The sequence below is a fragment of the Rhineura floridana genome, chromosome 2 (genome assembly GCF_030035675.1).
Source record: "Rhineura floridana isolate rRhiFlo1 chromosome 2, rRhiFlo1.hap2, whole genome shotgun sequence".
Lineage (NCBI taxonomy): Eukaryota > Metazoa > Chordata > Lepidosauria > Squamata > Rhineuridae > Rhineura > Rhineura floridana.
In genome coordinates, this window is record NC_084481.1 from 197,686,128 (window position 1) to 197,705,265 (window position 19,138).

General features: G+C 43.3%; 2 protein-coding genes and 1 long non-coding RNA gene across 6 annotated transcripts in view; 1 reads left to right on the forward strand and 2 right to left on the reverse strand.

The window, feature by feature from the left end:
• GTF2A1 (general transcription factor IIA subunit 1) overlaps positions 1 to 4,648 on the reverse strand; it is a 39,534-nt gene extending 34,886 nt beyond the window's left edge. The window contains exon 1 of one of the 3 annotated variants that reach the window (XM_061611893.1): positions 4,495 to 4,648. In XM_061611893.1, the coding sequence (XP_061467877.1) occupies positions 4,495 to 4,509 (15 nt within the window). In that variant the 5' untranslated portion in view covers positions 4,510 to 4,648. Of the gene's footprint in view, positions 1 to 689; positions 1,026 to 1,116; positions 1,503 to 4,494 lie in introns of those variants that run through there. The other 2 variants (XM_061611892.1, XM_061611890.1) reach the window with 2 other exon arrangements.
• Positions 40 to 18,083, forward strand: LOC133377574 (uncharacterized). The gene is made up of 3 exons (XR_009760737.1): positions 40 to 151; positions 15,575 to 15,639; positions 17,714 to 18,083. It is a non-coding gene; the product is annotated as an uncharacterized LOC133377574 (long non-coding RNA).
• STON2 (stonin 2) overlaps positions 14,016 to 19,138 on the reverse strand; it is a 97,885-nt gene continuing 92,762 nt past the window's right edge. For both annotated transcript variants that reach the window (XM_061611888.1, XM_061611889.1), the window contains 2 exons: positions 17,652 to 17,854; positions 14,016 to 16,842 (listed from right to left, as the gene is read on the reverse strand). In XM_061611888.1, coding sequence (XP_061467872.1) covers positions 16,759 to 16,842; positions 17,652 to 17,854 — 287 coding nt within the window. In that variant the 3' untranslated portion in view covers positions 14,016 to 16,758. The remainder of the gene's footprint in view (positions 16,843 to 17,651; positions 17,855 to 19,138) is intronic.

Consider the following 19,138-nt stretch of genomic DNA (forward strand, 5'->3'; position numbering starts at 1 on the left):
TAGAGAGAGGCAATGGCTCTATATAAACAGGGCAGCCACAGGGAGGAGGAACACAAGGAGCAGGAAGAGAGAAAAGCAAGGGGAAGCCATGATGGATCTGAGAGCACAAAATAAGAGCAGACAGATCTGCAGTGGAGCCACCTGGACCCCGGTTTGTCAAGCAGCGGTTTATTGGAATTGAGGAGGGGGGTATTTTTTTTCCAAGGGCATTCAGTTTGTATTTTTTTAAAAAAATTGTGGAACAGGGAAATTGTGATAGAGGGGCAGAATTTTGCTGTTGCTTTTTTTCCGTGTGACTGCTTATTGCAAACCGATGTGGAAATCAAGAGACTCGGGAAACCGTGTCGTCTGGTCCAGTAGTAACCAAGACGGAAAGCATAGAAAAGGATGGGGGAAGGAGAAGACAAGACTATTAATACTAATAAAACGTTTTGTGGGAAAATCTCGTACCAAGACTGGTTTCTTCACACGCATAGGTATTTTCGAGAGAAGAGGGGGTGGGGGGCAGAGTGGGAAAGAAACGATTTTCTGCCAGGCTAGGATTTAAAAGTGCTTTTCAACCTTCCGTCACCGACATACACATTTTAGTAAAAGAGGCTCCGCGGCTGGTTTCAACCACCATCGTAACAATATATTAAAATTTAAAAATAAAAGAAGGGAGGGGGAAATCGACACAAACGCATACATACTCCAACCTCAACCCTCAAGAGTGTGTGTGTGTGGGGGGAATAATCCATCACCCGATCCCCAAGAGGGGAGAAAAGAGGCGCGAGGGGAGGCTGCGGCGCCGTTTCATCCCCAACAGAGCCGGGAGGGGGTGAAGAGCACGGAACGGGCTGCCTCCAGACGCCCGCGGCGGCTCTTCCCGTGGTTCCTCCCCCCCGAAGCAGCGCGAAAGGGACTGGTAAGGGAGACAGTGCGCGTCCTCCTTCTCCTCCTCTCCCGCCGCTTCCTCTGGACAGGCGCGGGCGAAGGCCGAAAAGGGACTGCTGCTTCTGCTCTCCCGCCATCCCTCTTCCTCCCCCCAACCAGCACCACCCTCCGAAGCCGAGCGGCCTCCTCCGTCCCGCCCGCCTCCCTTGAAGAGCCCCCTTGAAGCGCGGCCCTCGTCCTTACCACGGGGTTTGTATTAGCCGAGCTCGCCATGTCCCGCGCTACCCCCCGGGCAGGACGCACACCCCCAACGCGGCACTGGTGGCGGCGGCTGAGGTAGAGCGAGCAAGCGGCGGCTGAGGCACCCTCAACCCCCCCTTTTTTTAAAGACAAGAGCTGAGATAAACTACTGGTTCTGGCTGTCCTTTCCTCCCTCTCTCTCTGCCCCCTGGTCTCGTTTCAGGGGTTTGCCCCTCTCAGTTTCTCTCTCGTGCCCGCCGCTGACGGGGAAAGCGCGTAAGAAGCTACCCTCCCCCGCAGCCCGGCCTTACACGGCGGCCCTTGGGCTGCAGCCGCCAGCCGCCTGCTCTGCTCGCTTCGCCCCTTTATATAGCGAGTGTCGAGCAGCTGCGCGAGCGGCCAGCGAAAGGGGGAGGCCGAGAATGGGAGGGGGGACGAAATGCCGCGAGAGGGAGCGAGACAATTCTCCCTCTCCTCCAAACTACTTCCGCTTTCCTGGCGTCATGACACCTACCAGGGCGGAAGTCTTAGGATGCTGCCGAAACGCTATAACACCTACTGAGATATTGACTGCATCTGTAGTGGCGCTCTTTACCGGTCCATGTGGACAACGCCTTGGGCAGGGCGGGAAAATAATATAAAATACGGGGCCTCTCTAGGCACACATGTCTATTGTATCCTGACTTTATTCGGGGTGCCTGCGCAGTCGTGTTTTATTAGGAATAGGAAGCGTTGGTAAAAGGTTTATGGAACTTGTGAACGCTACGTTCCCATTGCCAGTCAAACAAAATGATGGAGCAAGACAGTGCGGTGTGGATAACTGGTTATGCTAATCTGTTTCGGATGGATTGTTCTTTGTAGCTCAGAAGTTTGCGCCTTCACCGCTTTGGACTTTAGTGAGGGATATAGTTACTTAACAGTATTTTACTTTTCGGACTAGTAAAACGCGTGCTGCAAGCTAGCTGAAATTTTTCCAGTACTGTATACAAACTTCATTAAACCCCAGAGCATACATTTGTCAGTTTAAGAAATATGGAAATTGATAATTTAGGCTCCAATCCTAACCACATATCTTGGAGTAACGCCCCATTGAATTAAATAGTGCTTACTTCTGAGTAGAGATTGTTAGGATTGCACTGGTAAATCCCAGAACTGATTTTAAAATCTTGGTGATGTAGTACCTCTTTTTTTTTGTCTATGTATGGATGTGAAAGTTGGACAGTGAAAAAAGCAGATAAGAGAAAAATCAACTCCTTTGAAATGTGGTGGAGGAGAGCTTTTCGCATACCATGGACTACGAAAAAGACAAATAATTGGGTGTTAGAACAAATTAAACCAGAACTGTCACTAGAAGCTAAAATGATGAAACTGAGGTTATACTTTGCACACATAATGAGAAGACATGATTCACTAGAAAAGACAATAATGTTGGGAAAAACAGAAGGGAGTAGAAAAAGAAGGCCAAACGAGATGGATTGATTCCATAAAGGAAGCCACAGACCTGAACTTACAAGATCTGAACAGGGTGGTTCATGACAGATGCTCTTGGAGGTCACTGATTCATAGGGTCGCCATAAGTCATAGTTGACTTGGAGGCACATAACAACAACATAAAATAAACCACTTAAAAGCTGTCTAAGCAGTGTACAGGTAAAAATGTAGATATAACAGAGCTGAAATCCACAGAACAATTAAAAAACAAATATACATAAAACAATTATAAGTTTTGTCCACAATGAAGATCGACAGCCTATGTCGGTCTACTCAGAAGTTAGACCAATCAAGTTTAATGGGATTTACTCCTAGGTAAGATTATATTTGTGAAACTTCTAGCCTTGGAAACAGACATTTTAAGGAAGAGCCTGCCTATGTGATCCCATCCTGTGACTTTTTATTTGCTATTTTGCACTTGCCGGCATTTCTGGTTATTTTCAGTCAAGAATTTCCTGGAGGATGTCAGTTTCAACACCTATCATGAGTTCAGCCCAGATGGCCAATACTCTCATTATGATGAAGGCTACAAACACTGAGTTATAGCTGTAGGGGTGGTGGGGACAAATGTTTTTTCTCTTGCCTGCAGTCTATAGCAGAAGCCCAGTGAGAACATAAGAAGAGCTTGCTGGATCAGGCTAGTGGCCCATCTAGTCAAACATTCTGTTTTTACAGTGGCCAACCGGGTGCCTATAGGAAGCCCGCACACAGAATCTGAGCACAACAGTACTGTCCCCTCCTGCTGTTCTAGCAACTGGTATTCAGAAACATATTGCCTCTGACTGTGGAGGCAGAACATATTCATCAGGGTTTGTAGCCATTGGTAGCTTTATCTTCCATTAATTTGTCTAATCCTCTTTTAAAGCCATCCAAGTGGGAGGGCCATCACTACTACTTCTGGAAATGAATTCTATTGTTTAACTGTGCTATGTGAACAAGCATGTCTGTCCTGAATCTTCCATCATACAGTTTCATTGGATGTCCATGAATTATAATGTTATGAGAGGAAGAAAAATGTTTCTATATTCACTTTCTCTCGACCATGCATAATTTTATAATTTTTATGTCTCCCTCCTAGTCACCTTTTCTCTAAACTTAAAACTTTCCTCATAGGGGAGTTGCTCCATCCCCTTGATCATTTTAGGGATACTCTTTTTTGAACCTTGTCTGGCTCTACAATATTCTTTTTGAGGTGAAGTGCTCAAAACTATACACAGTAGTCAAAGTGTGGTTGCACCAGATTTGTGTAATAGCATTATGATTCTGGCAGTTTTATTAACAGTTCCTTTCCTAATGGTCCATAGCATGGAATTTGACTTTTTCAAAGCTGCCTCACACTATCCACTAGGAACCCAAGGTGTTGTTCCTGGTCAGTCACCACCAGTTCAAACCCCATGAGCATGTATGTGAATTTAGATTTTTTTACCCTAATGTTCATCACTCTACGCTTGTTTGCATTGAATTGTATTTGCCATTTTACTGCCCATTCATTCACTTCGGAGAGATCGTGTTGGATCTCTTTTTGTTTTAATCACTCTGAACAATTTGGTATTGGCGGCAAACCACCTCACTGCTCATCCCTATATCATTTATGAACAAGTTAAACAGCACACGTCCCAATACTGATCTTTGAGGGACTCCCCTGTCTTCATTCCTCCATTGGCAGAATTTATTCCTACTTTCTGCTTCCTGATTTTTAACTAGTTACCAATCCTGAAGAGGACTTCTGTTCTTATTCTATGACGGCTAAGCTTACTAAGTCTTTGTTGAGGTACTTTGTCAAAAGCTTTTTGAATGTCTTAAGTACACAGTGTCAACTGGATCACCTCTATATACTGTACTTGTTAACTCTCTCAAAGAACTGTAATAGGTTACTGAGACAGGACTTACCCTTTCAGAAGCCATTCTGGTTCCACTTCAGCAAAACTTGTTCTTCTGTATGTTTGGTACTTTTATCCTTGACAATTCTTTCCCCCAGTTTCCATGGGACAAAACTATTTCCTTCTCATTCAGCTAATCAGCCTATAGTTTTCCAGATTCCTCTGGATCCCTTTTTTAAAAAATGGTGTTATATTGCCCACTTTCCAGTCCTTGGGAACCGAAGCTGATCTTAGAGACAAGTTACATAGTTCTGTTAGCAGATAGCAATTTCACATTTACGAACTCTCAAGTCCATCCGGACCTGGCATGTTTATGAGAACAGCTGAATTTGGAACATGATATTAGACACACCTGCAAATGGTTTCCCTAAATGCAAAGTAAGTTTCAAGTCACAGCTTTGTAAAAAGTTACTAGCATGAGCTGTTTTCAGTTGATCATGCTGTGCCTATATAAGCTTCTAAGGTACTGTTTCTGGAGTTTCACAAATTGTGTGCAAGTTTTGCAGATACTCCTGGTTTCATATTTGCTGAAGCATATAGCTATATACAGAAAGCTAACAGTTGGCTGGCAATATGTGGTATGCTGTAGTTGTGCTCATGCACACTCACAATTGATACACATACTTTTGCTTTAGCTTCATACATCACCTTTAAAAGATTCCCATGGAAATGAAAGCCCATTACCTTTTTGAATACAAACGTTGAATGAAATCATTGGATGCTGAGTCATTGGCTTAATATCAAAAGTTAGGTGGTCTATTTGTCATCTGAGGGTAAAATGGTAAACCAGGAGTGCACCACTTGAAAACATTTGGAGGGCCAGCTTTACACACTTATTATACAGCCACAAGAGTGGCTGTATACTGTAGTCAGCAGAACCGTCCAAATTTTCATGGTGATACACAAAACAGAGAGAATAGAGAGTTCAAAGTCTAAAAAGAGAGAGAGTAAACCACACCCCTTTTGGACTTTTTTCTGTCACAACTCTCATAATCTGTTGAAATTAATTGAACATCAGACATGTACACAGAATACCTGTAATCCTATTACTGACCTTGCCCCATACTCTGACATTCTTCTTCTGGAGTTTAAAAGTTTAAAAAATGCCTGGCTGATTTTTAATCAATTTAAGAAATTTTGGCTTGAACTCAATGATAATGTTGGGCATGCTCAGTAAGAACCAACTGTCAGTGTTCTAAAAGCCAGACTCCCAGCTGCTGGGCTTGCCTAATCAGGGGGCCACACCCACACCAGACTTTGATTTCACGTGAGACAGTTATGGCTTCCCCCAAAGAATCCTGGTAAGTGTAGTTTGTGAAGGGTGCTAAGAGGAGACTGCTATTGCACTGACAGAGCTCCAGTGGCCTGAGTGGTTTAACAGGCAGCCGCTCTGATTGAAGCTCTATGAGTGGAACAGGGCATCTCTTAGCAACTCTCGGCACCCTTCATTAACTACACTTCCTAGAATTCTTTGAGAGAAGCCATGACTGTCCAAAGTGAAATAAAGGCCTGGTGTGGATGTGGCCAGGGACAACTTTGGTTTAAATTTGGGTGGGAGGCTACATGTGCCTGCTTTAGAATAAAAAGATGGGGGAAATGCTGGAAAAGAATGATACTGTTCACAGTATGTTCCTTTTGGAAAGGAAAGGAGCTTCCCGTCTGCCAAGTGCCCACCCATCCAATCCCCTCCCTCTCGTCTCCCTGCCCTCCTCCTCCCCCGCCCCTCCCCCAGGTCAGTTTCACCTATTCCAAGCATGACTGCACAGGAGTAAATCCCACTGAACTCAGAAAGCATGCCAATCATCAAACCTGCCCTCCACTCCTCCCTCCTATGCCTTCCCTCTTGCCCCGTCCCTCTACCTTCCTTCACCCCTCCTTTCCCCTTCCCTTCCAGTTGCCTCCTCTTTCCCCTCCCCCTCCCCCATGGTCAGTTTTACCTATCCTAGGACTGCAACCTGGGAGACCAGGGTTCAAATCCCCACACAGCCATCATTTTCAATGGACATGAGGAGTGTCTCAGTTTGCACAAGATAAAACAGTGGGAGTTGAAATATATTCTAGCAAAATTCTAGGTGTGCTCTATGTTTTTAATTGACCATGCCCACCTTTCCTTAAGTGGAGTGGTTTAAGCATAGCAGGCTGAAAACATGGATCTTAGGCAGACCAAGTTTGTTTTTCCAACAGCTAGAGTCATTGCTTAAGTAGCAACATATTGTAATCAGTCTGATTTTACATCAGACTGCACTTTCAGATTCAACTGTTAATGTGCCCAAAATAGAAATAGAGCATAACCTCCAGTTTGAAACACAAAAGGCTGTCTTCACCATCATATGACATTAACCAATAAAAAGGCTTTGAAATTACAGTAGGGCCCCGCTTTTGGGCGTTCCGCTAATACGGTGCCAGTGGGGTGATCAGCTGGAGCAGGGGCTGGAGCTCCCTGTGCTCCAGCTGATCTCACTGGAGGAGGGGAAGATCAGCGCTCTCCAGCTGATCTTGTCGGGGGCGATCAGACTCCCACGCTACAGCTGATCTTCTCCTCCAGCACGATCAGCGGGTTAGGTTCCAGACCCCCGTGCTACAGCTGATCTCCGGCGCGACCAGCAGGTTAGGTTCCTCCCCTGGTGCATTCACTAGAGCTGCCCAATTTCCCTGCTTTTTGAAGTTTGATAGAAATATCTATTAGATATAGGTACATTCTTAAACCGCAAGGTTTTTTACCTATTAGTGAATTAATTTCAGAGAGGGGCACATGACACTATTAACCTTGGGAAAGCATTTTTTACACATCTTATTAATAGCAAACTATATTCTCTGCGTGTCAGTCCTTATGTAGCCATGTACACACAATAGGGAAGTATCAGCAGGCTTGGGGGACTGAAGGTTTTCAGAAGTACAACAGAACTTTAGGGGGGATCCTATAGCCCATTGAAAACTGAGCATGCTCAATGTGCATGAAATGGTAGTTGACTGTGAGGGGGTAAAAAAAACTCTGGAAAACCAGGAAAGGCGGGGGGAATGGAACTGAGCATTTTGGAAGAGAGCATGAGTTACTGGAATCCTGAACAGGAATGTTCCAGACTGCAACATTTTGTTGCAGCTTCTTTCCCCCCCAAACCTAATTGCATTTTGTTATAGAGTGCATTGCTTGGGCATTCTTCCATCACCTTAAATTTTTCATGTATCTCTCTAACCAAAATCACTTTTGGGCTTGTGTCACCAAGAGAAATAGACCATCTGTTTTAGACCACCCATGATCAAAGGTTTCTAACCATATCTTTGGGATGCCCCCCTATGCTGTTTATTTCTCTGTCCATAGGTTCATGAATCCGTATCTCCGTTACCTCCTTTTGCTTATCACCATAGCACTCTCTCTGCAAGATTACAGGTAGCTATACTCCCATCCCTCAGATACCCTCCATTTTTTAAGAAATTAAGAATCTGAACACTCATGAAGTTATATACTAGAAAAGTTATTGACACATTTTTTTCTCTAGAACTGAATGTTCTCCTGATCTTAAATAGAGTAAATAGAGAGGTAATTTTACCCATCCATGCATAATCTTCAGGTAAAACAGCTCTAGAGTGGTTTGAATAAGATTAATAAAAGCAAGACTTGCTTGCGGGCTTCCCATAGGCATCTGTTCGGCCCCTGTGAGAACCGGATGCTGGACTAGATGGTCCTTTGGTCTGATCCAGCAGGGTCTTTATGTTCTTAAGACACTCCCTGCTTGCAGACTTGACAATCTTAAAAAAAATGACACAAAAGGAAAAAGCAATGAGAAGGGAACAGTAAAACAAACAGACCTGGGCATCAGTCCTCCAAGTTGCATAGTATTGCTTACAACCATCTGGAATGGAAACCGTTCAAGGAAAGAAGAGTTAAATGGATCTGGTTTCTCAGCAGACCCAAAGGAATGGCCCAGCTTCCTTTATCTCCCTCTGATACAGAATGATTGAAAGGCTACTAGCGGGTGACAGCTGGAGGGCGAAGTCCAATGGAGCCAGTTTTCCAGGAGAGCTAATGGAATGGTTCTGCTTTCCATCTTTCCCTCTGCTGTAGCCTGATAGAATGGGTTGTGCCTGGTGCCGTCATCCGAATATCTATATATACACACTCTCTCTCTTTGCTGGGTGGTCCCAAATAACAAATGTCTTTGAGCTCAAATCAGCTGGCTCATGCTCACTGTTAGGAGTGCACCACTGTCCTGCAAACACAGCTGTTCAGTTGTGGGAGATCTACTGTCTAAGGGGATCAGAGGAAGAAAACTGTGCATTAACCCATGCAAGAAGAGGGGAAGATGTAAAGGATGGATTGTACCCTCAATTTTATTCATTCTTTATATCTACTGTAAATAAAACCCTGGCCTCTTATCTTGTGGCAAGAAACTCTGGTGTCTTACTGCTCCATGGCAGAAGCGTCTCTGGCACTGGTGACAACTGTTTTGCATCTGTTCCTCTTCTGTCATCACTCAAGCCCCAGGCAGCGCGTAACCATGCCTGTATGTAAGCTGGGTATGTCTTGGCTCAGTGCAATATTTTATTTGGCTGGCTGCCAGAGAGAAATAGCAGGAGGTTATCATATCTCAAGAAAAGGTTCTGAAAGTGTAAGGTGTAATGAAGAAAGTCTCTCAGGAACATAGGAAACTGCCTTCCTTGAGTCAAACCATTGATCTGTCTAGCCCAGTATTGTTGACACTTCACTGGCAGCAGCTTTCAAGGGTTTCAGACAGGTGGGGAATCTGGCCCATCAGATGTTGTTAGACTACAACCTCTCATCTCTGACCATTGACCATACTGGCTATGGCTGGTTGAAATTGGGAGTTGGAGGGCCACAGGCTCCCCATCCTTGGTGTAGAATTCACATTCTGGGAGTGTGAAGGGTACAGATGCTTCCATCTCTGCTCAAAACTATTTCCTTCCTCTTATTCAGTGGGGGAAGACAGAATGTCTTAGTGACCATAATGAGAAAGGAGACTTGCTGATAACAACAAAATCTCCCATTTTGCTCTTCTTCGGCACAGAATGGAATGGTACCCTTCATACAACCCATTGCTTCCCTGTGGTTTCTTCCTCGTCTGAAATGGTAACATTAGGAAGTCAGAACTCTTTGGGAGCAGCCAACGGCTGATGACAAGAAGGTTCTTTCAACCTAATCATTGCTCTTCTTCTCAGACAGGCAAGATCAGGAAGGACCTCTACAACTAGCTCTACATATGGTGTTTTGTTTACAGGAATACCCCGCATTAACGTACGCAATGGGTCCAGAGTGAGTACGTAAACCGAAAATGTACTTAAATTGAAGCACTGCCTTTTTTCATTTGATGCATATACTGCACTGCAATCATCATATACGGGCATAACTGATGTAAATAACGCATTTATAACTAAAATATACGCAGTAGGCCTTATTTTAAGAAAAAGTCTGTAGTTGGAAACTGATCGGGCGGTGGCGTCATGCCGTTAAGTGTCCGTTCTTGCAAAGCGAGCGTACGTAAACGGGAATGGTGCTACTGTAAATATGTCCGTACTCGCGAGTGTCCGTAAAGTGAAGGTCCGTATAGCGGGGTATTCCTGTACTCAATTTTATTGTTTTTCTGTTTTCAATAAAACAATAAATTGGATAATAGTAACACTATGCATAAACCCCATCTATAAAATTAACTGCCTTTCTGTTTTGTGGAGTGTGCTGATGATATCGGAAGTGCCACACAAAACTGCAGCACAAAATAAATAGAAACTCATACAGTCTGATATTGTTGTTTCTTATTATCCTCATTATTTATTAAGTTTATCTCCCACCCTTCCTCCCAAAGGAGCTCAGGGTGGCAAACATAAAAAAGTTAAAACAATACAATTAAAAACCATCATATACTCTTCCAGCTAGTAATTTCAAGGTTGTCAGGAGCAGTATGCCTGGCTAAATAGGAATGTTTAAAATTCCTCCTGAAAGATATTCAGTTAATGGCACACCTCACCAAAGAGGGCATTCCACAAACAAGGAACCAACATCAAGAAGACCGGCCATGCTTCAGCATCAACTGGGCACCACCAGCTGTTCCTTTCCCAGTTGTCAAAACTTTTCAAAAGATGGTGCTCAAAATAATCCTGTTAATTTTTTTCTGAATTGTGGCAGTAGAAGTACCTGACCTGTAAGGTAAACATTTCCTAGTTACACTTCAAAAAAATACTATATACTATACTAAGAAGCCACAGACATAACTGCTTGCTTTGCATTTAAAGTAATACCTAATTTGGTCCTTAGATATTGGCCTCCTGAAGAGTTTGATGCAATTACCAACACTGAGAAACTGCATGGTCGTTGCTGCAATAATGATTGCAACTGTTTGCAATAACAAAGACCTGTGGCTTTTTGATATATACAACTGAGGTTCACTTCAATTTAGGTCCTGATGAAAATTTTGTAGAAAATGTATCTTGTGACTGGTTATCCAACCGCTATTATTGAATTTGGAATTCACTGAATTTTGTGGACTTGTAGATCATTATTTTGTGGTGTATGAAATTAATCAGAAAATTTCATAGGGATATTTTGAGACCTTGTAATATGGGTGTTGATTTTTTTAACAATCCTTGTGCATCAGCTCCTTTTATATTAAAAAGAGGCAGTAGTGAGACCACTCCTGAAGAGGCCCTCCCTGGACCCAGAAAATCTTAACTATAGGCCGGTAGCAAATGTTCCATTCTTGGTCAACATCCTGGAACGAGTGGTTGCAGGCCAGCTCCAGACACTCTTGGATGAGACCGATTATCTGGATCCATTTCAGTCAGGTTTCAGACCTGGTTTTGGCACGGAAACAGCCTTGGTCACCCTGTATGATGACCTTTGTCGGGAGGGAAACGGGGAGTGTGACTCTGTTGATTCTCTTTGATCTCTCAGCGGCTTTCAATAACATCGACCATGGTATCCTTCTGAGGAGACTGGCTGAGTTGGGAGTGGGAGGTACTGCATTGCAGTGGTTCCGCTCCTACTTGGCAGGTCGCCTCCAGAAGGTGGTGCTTGGGGAACATTACTCGGCACCCTGGACTCTCCAGTATGGGGTTCCGCAGGGGTCAGTTCTGTCCCCCATGCTGTTCAACATCTACATGAAACTGTTGGGTGTGGTCATCCAGAGCTTTGGAGTGCGTTGCCATCAGTATGCTGATGACACGCAGCACTATTTCTCCTTTTCATCTTCTTCAGGTGAGGCTGTCAATGTGCTGAACAGGTGCCTGGCTGCGACAATGGACTAGATGAGGGCTAATAAACCGAGGCTCAATCCAGACAAGACTGAGATGCTGCTCGTGGGTGGTTCTTCTGACCGGATGGTGGATGTCCAACCTGTCCTGGATGGGGTTGCACTCCCCCTGAAGGAGCAGGTTTGTAGTTTGGGGGTTCTCCTAGAACCATCTCTGTCACTTGAGGCTCAGGTAGCCTCGGTGGCACGGAATGCCTTCTACCAACTTCGGTTGGTGGCCCAGCTACATCCCTATCTGGACAGGGATAACCTGGCTTCAGTTGTGCATGCTCTGGTAACCTCCAAATTAGATTACTGCAATGCACTCTACGTGGGGCTGCCTTTGAAGACAGTTGGGAAACTGCAGCTTGTGCAAAATGCAGTGGCCAGATTGGTAACAGGGACCAGACGGTCCGAACATATAAAACCAATTCTGGCTGACTTGCATTGGCTGCCTGTATGTTTCCGAGCTCGATTCAAGGTGCTGGTTTTGACCTGTAAAGCCTTACACGGCTTGGGACCACAATACCTGATGGAACGCCTCGCCTGATACGAACCCACCCGTACACTACGTTCAAGATCAAAGGCCCTCCTCTGGGTGCCTACTCCAAGGGAAGCTTGGAGGGTGGCAACAAGGGAGAGGGCCTTCTCAGTGGTGGCCCCGAAATCATGGAATTATTTTTTTGACGAGGTGCGCCTGGCGCCAACACTGTTATCTTTTTGGCACCAGGTCAAGACTTTCCTCCCAGGCATTTTAGCATGTGTTTTAAATTGTTTTTATATTGTTTTAAATTTTTAAATTGTGTTTTAAATTGTTTTTAAAATATGTGTTTTAAATTGTATATTTGTTTTAACGTTTTTAAAACATTTAATTGTATATTTGTTTTAATGCTGTAAACCGCCCAGAGAGCTTCGGCTATGGGGCGGTATACAAATTAAATAAATAAATAATAAATAAATAAAAACCCTGTTCCAATTTTGCACCTCATTTTAATAAGTACCAATGGCTATTGCCCCTTAGGTGTTCTTCACTGTTGCGTTTTCCAATAACATCAGACCACAATGTGGCAAAAAAGTTATTCGCAAAAATAAATAAAAAATAAGGGCTTTTTATACCCATATTGCAGCATTTATTCATTTTGGAATGAACCAAGAAGGCTCAAATGAAGCACGGGAGAAAAGCTTTTCTTTCTCCACATCATGCATAATTTTATGGACTTCTATTATGTCTCCCTCTTACTCACCTTTTCTCTAAACTTAAAAAGCCCCAAATGTTGTAACTTTTCCTCATAGGGGAGTCACTCCATCCCCCTGACCATTTTGATTACTCTTGTCTGAATCTTTTCCAGTTCTACACTATCCATCTAAATTAGATGTCCTTAACAGCCTTCTGGAAGGAAGTAAAAAAACATTTCTAAGAAGGCTTTTGCTTTGTAGATGACTGTTATATTAGATCTCATCTGCTAGTTTGGAATAACTTTTACTGCTGCTATAGGTGTATTGTTGTTCATTGCTGTTTTAGTGTTTTTGTCACTAATGCGCTAAATTATGGTTTGATTTTGTCGTTATCTACGTTGGACTTTTTATGACAAAATACGGAGTACAGATGTTCTAGATCAGCCTTTCCCAACCAGTGTGCCTCCAGATGTTGTTGGACCACAACTCCCATCAGCCTCAGCCAGCATTGCCAATGGTCAGGAAAGATGGGAATTGTGGTCCAACAACATCTGGAGGCACACTGGTTGGGAAAGGCTGTTCTAGATAAATAGCACTGCATGTGTAACCACTGGTGGCCCAGTTTAAATGAGACATCAGCTACATGGAACCTCACGCAAGAGAGCCAGTGTGGTGTAATGGTTAGAGTGTTGGACTAGGAAACCAGGGTTCAAATCCTCGCTCAGACATTAAGCTCATGGAGTTGCCTTGGGCCACACATGTCTCAGCCTAATCTACCTCAGCAGGGTTGTTGTGAAGATAAAATGGGGACGCCAATGTACAGCACTACTTTGAACTCTTCAAGGTGGGATATAAATGTAAGAATAAATAAAATGTGTTTTCATTCTTGATCATACCATCTCCACCATAATGATTAAGCCAGGCCTTGCTTAAATGTACTGTCATTGCTCGAGCCTGCTTGGAAACAGTCCCCTGCAATTTCATGGGGGGGCAGACTGTTCAAGGATGAAACAAATGCAGTCTGCATGTGCTCAGAAACATTCTCCTTTATTATTACTGCACACTGAAAAGAGGGTGAACTTGAGATCTGGTATAGCATTGTGATTAACAGCATACTCCTTACCATGTTTTCCCAGAAGTAAGTGCTATCATATTCAATGGGGTTTACTCTCAGCTGAGGGTAGGATTTCAGCCTTAGAGTGTGAGCTTTCAGCCAGAAAGTTCCAGATACAAGTCTTAACTCAGCTCACCCTCAGCCCCTTCCCAATCCATCCTATATACGAAGTTAATGCTTGTGCACTTTACATTTTGTCTTCCTTTGATCTGTGGGCAGAATGTCAACATAGAGAAATTAAGCAGTGTGACATTGAAAAAATGACTTCGGTGAAGGTGGGATTTCATTTGCATTTATTCAACAGTTCCTCCCACAATTAAACTCATAATGACATTTCTCTGAGATGTTATGGGGGTCACAACAAAATGCCTAAAGAATCAGCCAGTGTGTAGACTCTCTCATAGTACAACATCAAAAGGTAGAAACCTGTTACAAAATATGTAAAAAAACACTCAAGTCATATAGTGCAAGAGGTTATCAACTATCTCTCTGGATGAAGGCAGCAAAGAACTGACTGAAAGCAACACATAGTCCTTTTTATAGCCAAGAGACAGGTTATTTCCACAATAAATTAACAGGGTATTCCATCAGTTCCTGCACAGCTGACAATATCATGAAATGGTTCTGTCGATAAGGAGGACTAAAGCCAAATGGTATTTTACAATATATTACTCTGGAACAGTAAGTAGGATAATGGCAAGTCAATTGAAGGCAAATCTACAGAAGGCATGTATAATCAGCTGTGATGATTCACTGGTGAGAGCATAAACATCAACGATGAGTCCCAGTCTCTTCTGCTCAGAATTATAGCCTTGTTATCCACTCAATCACAAGAAGATGCTTCTGGGTCTAATACTAATTTTGAATTTGGAGTTTTCATCATGATGTTTTGCATGTTCTTAGAATTCATTTCTGCACAGGGATGCAACTCAAAAGATTGAAGGAGACAAGTATTCCAGGTATTGGGGAACTATAGTATGGAGTATGTCAGTCAAGTGATTGATAGGTGGGCAGTGATTCCTGCCTGCCAAAATGACCCGCTGGGGTGGAGGAGCTCCCCATCCCAATCTAGACTTTTTTGTACGAGCTGCAGTATTACCCTCTCCTCTCCATACACAACTCTCTATTCACAACCCTCTATTTTGCCCACTGTGACACATGCTGGTAATGTTTGCTCTTCAGCTTTTGTTTACTTCTTGGTTTTTTTAAAGGTGCACACACCACAATGTAAAAGGTAATGGAGGGTGGGGGAGGAGTTACTGAGAGGAGGGACAAAACACATCCACCCAGGATATTTTCTGTCAAGCTCTGCACACTGATATGCATGGCAAGTGGTGGATTAACATGAATATTGTGAATGAAAACAGAAGGGTGTGTGAATATTTGTGTGCCAACTGTGCACACACAAACATTGGATCTGAACAATCCATTTGTGAGATACCACCCTGGGGTTAAAGCCCCCTCTGTTTCCTTCCAAAATCCATTCTAATGTAATCCACATTCTACAAAAATATTCTGAATAGATGATGTAAAGTGACCAGATCTGCTTTTTCCATCCATAGGGAGGACAAAGAGGATATGCAGAGCACTGAAGCTCTGCCACCTGACCAATGAACATCCTGCTCAGGTATTATCTTTCCAGCCATGAGGGCTAGAAACTTGAATTTTAAACAACCCTGCTCCCAAAAGCTGAGTTTCTCAGGATGTTAATTTTTGCACTTGTGTGAGGCTACTGTAGACACAGAATTCAAAGAGCACTGACTGCAATGTCATTATGCCTGTACGTTATAAAGTAACAACACCTATTATGTAGCACACACGACTGTGAGACTGCAGTCTTTCTAAAGTAAAATATAGTGTTGGGACAGAACATGAAAGCAGCATTGTCAACATCTACAAAAAATAAACAGCATCTCCTTTCCCTATCCCCATCAAGAATACAAGTTATCTGTCCAAGCAGCAATTATCTAAGAGGCAGTAACCAGTCTACCTAACCAACCAACTTCACATGAGATTTATTTCTTTACAGTATTTTCCCAGGCAAGAATGGTCAAATATTAGCACAGTCCCCTCTACTGGCACCTAAAACTATGTCAAGTCTAAAGAATAATCCTGGCCCCACTGTCAGTAAGCGGATAAAAGAATCGTTCCAATTACCAAAATTCAAGGAAAATATGCAATATTTAAATGTTCTGCATTAAAGACAATAAGGAAAGATCAGTTGACTTGTCCTTCCCAGTGGTATAATCTACTTTGGTGGAGAAGGAAGGCTGTTAAAATGTTTTCGTGAGATTCATGAACATGACAAGAAATAAAGGGATGCTATTGTGTACCGCTCATATCTCCATCCTCCTCAGTGTTGTTTCAGATTATCTGGCTCTTCTAAGGAGTTGTAATTTCAGGAAATGTCAAGCACATAGTAGGGAAAAGACTGTTGACAAGACAAGACTGCACCTTTTTTGTGAGTTGAAAAAATATATCACTGTAGGAAGATCAGTGGCAGGGATGAAGGCAAGCTTGAATGAATTGTGAGCCTACATGCTTGGTGTGCTTCTACCAAAGCCACCAAGCTCTTGTAAACAAATCCCCAGAGAGGCTCCTCTCTACATATAGGCATAGAGGGCAAGGAAGCCCTGCAACACTCCATATATGTCCTGGCTTTTCCTACAGCAGGAGCGAGGTGCTGTGTTCTCTCTTCTTCAAGGCATGTTGATTTTTCTCTTTCAACTGTAGAGTGATCTTTCCTTCATTGCACAGCACATTCCTTGGGGTTATCAGTAAGTTCTTCCCTCAAATCTGAATTCAAGCTCTTCTTCCGCTCTATCTCCACCTGATATAAAAAGGAATTTGGAGGAGTTGTGGAAAACAACAAAAGCCCATCTAATTTCTTTTTACTGGTGACATCAGTCAACTGCAACAGGCTCTAAATCAGAGATGTGGCCCTCCAGCTGTTCTTGGGACTTCTGGTTCCCATGAGCCCCAGCCAGCATGGACAATGAATGATCTGGGATGATGGAAGGGTGTAGTCTAACATTTGAATGTCACAGGCTCCCTGCTCTAAAGCAAAGATAGCAAACACCCACCCATCTACACATGAGATTCTTATTTGCCACAGCAGGATAAACTCTGGTCAAAGCAACCCCCCTCTGCCGCCCCATTGTCGGCAATATAGCTCAAACAGGCAGGTCCTTAGTACAGTAATCCCAGCCTGCTGTAACTCCCCCATCACTGTTGTTATAGCAAAAATGGCTGGGGCATCTAATGTATTTTCCTCCCTTTGCCAGATTTGTGAACATATAGAGGCACCTTAAACAGAGTTAGACCACTGGGTTCATCTAACTCAGCGTTGTTTACTCTGATTCACAGTGGTCTCCAGAATTTGGGCAGAGACCTTTCTGAGCTACGCTATCAGAGATACTTTAACTAGAGATACCAGGGATTGAACCTGGGGCCTTTTCCATCCAAGACGTGCTCTGCCACTGGGCTACAGACCCTACTATAAATTTACTGTGTGATTTAATAACAGATTTATATCAGTTAACATGGAGGATCTGGCTGTTCAGTGAAGCTAGTGATTCTGCTAGGAGAAGTGCTAAACCCCTTGAAGTCACTTCCTGGAAGAAAGCTGCTCAATCATACCTTGTAACTGTAATGTGCTGAATAGTTGACCCACTTCCTGACATCTGTCTTGCCTTCCACAGAGATAGATCGAATGGTGGCTTTGGATGCTGAAGTAGTTGGCATATCAAACTCCACATCCACATGGCCGACAAAACTAGAAGGCACTTCCCGGTCTGAGCCAAGCTCTAAGTGGCAGAAGAAGCAGTGTGGATGACCAGAAGCTACAAAAAAGCAAAAGATTATGGACATTAGACCTTTCCTTTGAGATCTAGAAAATTAAAATGTTCCGAAGGGGCTTCTTAAAAACAGAACAACACAAGAAAGACAGCTTAATTAATGTGATGGTCATGAGTCAGAAAATTGTTGTCAGTGTCATGACTGAAAAATGAGAGATATGAAAATGTAAATGTACTGCCTTCAAGTCAATTCCGACTTACGGTGACCCTATGAATAGGGTTTTCATGAGGCTGAGAGGCAGTGACTGGCCCAAGGTCACCCAGTGAGCTTCATGGCTATGTGGGGATTCGAACCCTGGTCTCCCAGGTCGTAGTCCAACACTTTAACCACTACACCACACTGAGATATGAAGACGGACACATTAGGACAAGATTCATTTTTTTTTCAAAATTAAACCACTGGGGAGGAACACAGACATCAAGTGAGGTTTCAGTATGATACCACAACGTACTCTAGAAGTGACCCTTAAGAGCCTCTTGTAAAAGTAATTGAAGGCCTCTTTCGATCTTCACACTAGCCTTCTGCACTGGTTGATAATATTGTCACAATAGTTCCTGGAAGGAACCTGGAGAAATTGTCAGCTAACATTAGTTAATGATTTGAAGGTTCTTGTCCCACTCTCTAGTTTGCATCATGATGATATCATTTGGATCATGCCAAGACATATAATAGGATGCTGCATGAAGGCTTAAAGCTCTAAATCTGTAATGGGCACCCCTATGCCCATATAAGATCCCATCTGTATAAAGACAGATGTGGTCTTTCTAAAACTGCCCAATCAAGATTAAGTTAGCAAAGCCCATTGAAATCAAGGGGCCTTAGACATCATTTCAAAGAGAATTAAGTACCTGGGGCGAGGCTGGTGCCTAATGACAGTACCTCTTGAGCAAAATATTGTCTTTACGTGGCTGGGAAATACAGGAACAAAGAACTCTTTAGCACATTCTCCTTTAGGATATAGAGATAAAAAACCCTATAGATCTGTGGGCCAAATTCATACATTGTGTGCAGTCATGTGTAAGACAATCTCAATAGCCCACTTCTTGACTGAAAAGCAACATTAGGAGAGGGAGATTTTCAGAGGAAGTGGCGGAGGGGGTCTTGTTAACGTTCATCCTATTTGCTCTTCTGCTGCAACACACTCCCCATTTGCTTTTCACTTGTGAAGCTCCAGGTGAGTGCTTTCCTTTGCAAATCACTTCTTCCCACTGATACTTTTCACCATATAGTTTGTCAGGACAGTCTTACATGTGTAATGTCTTGAACAT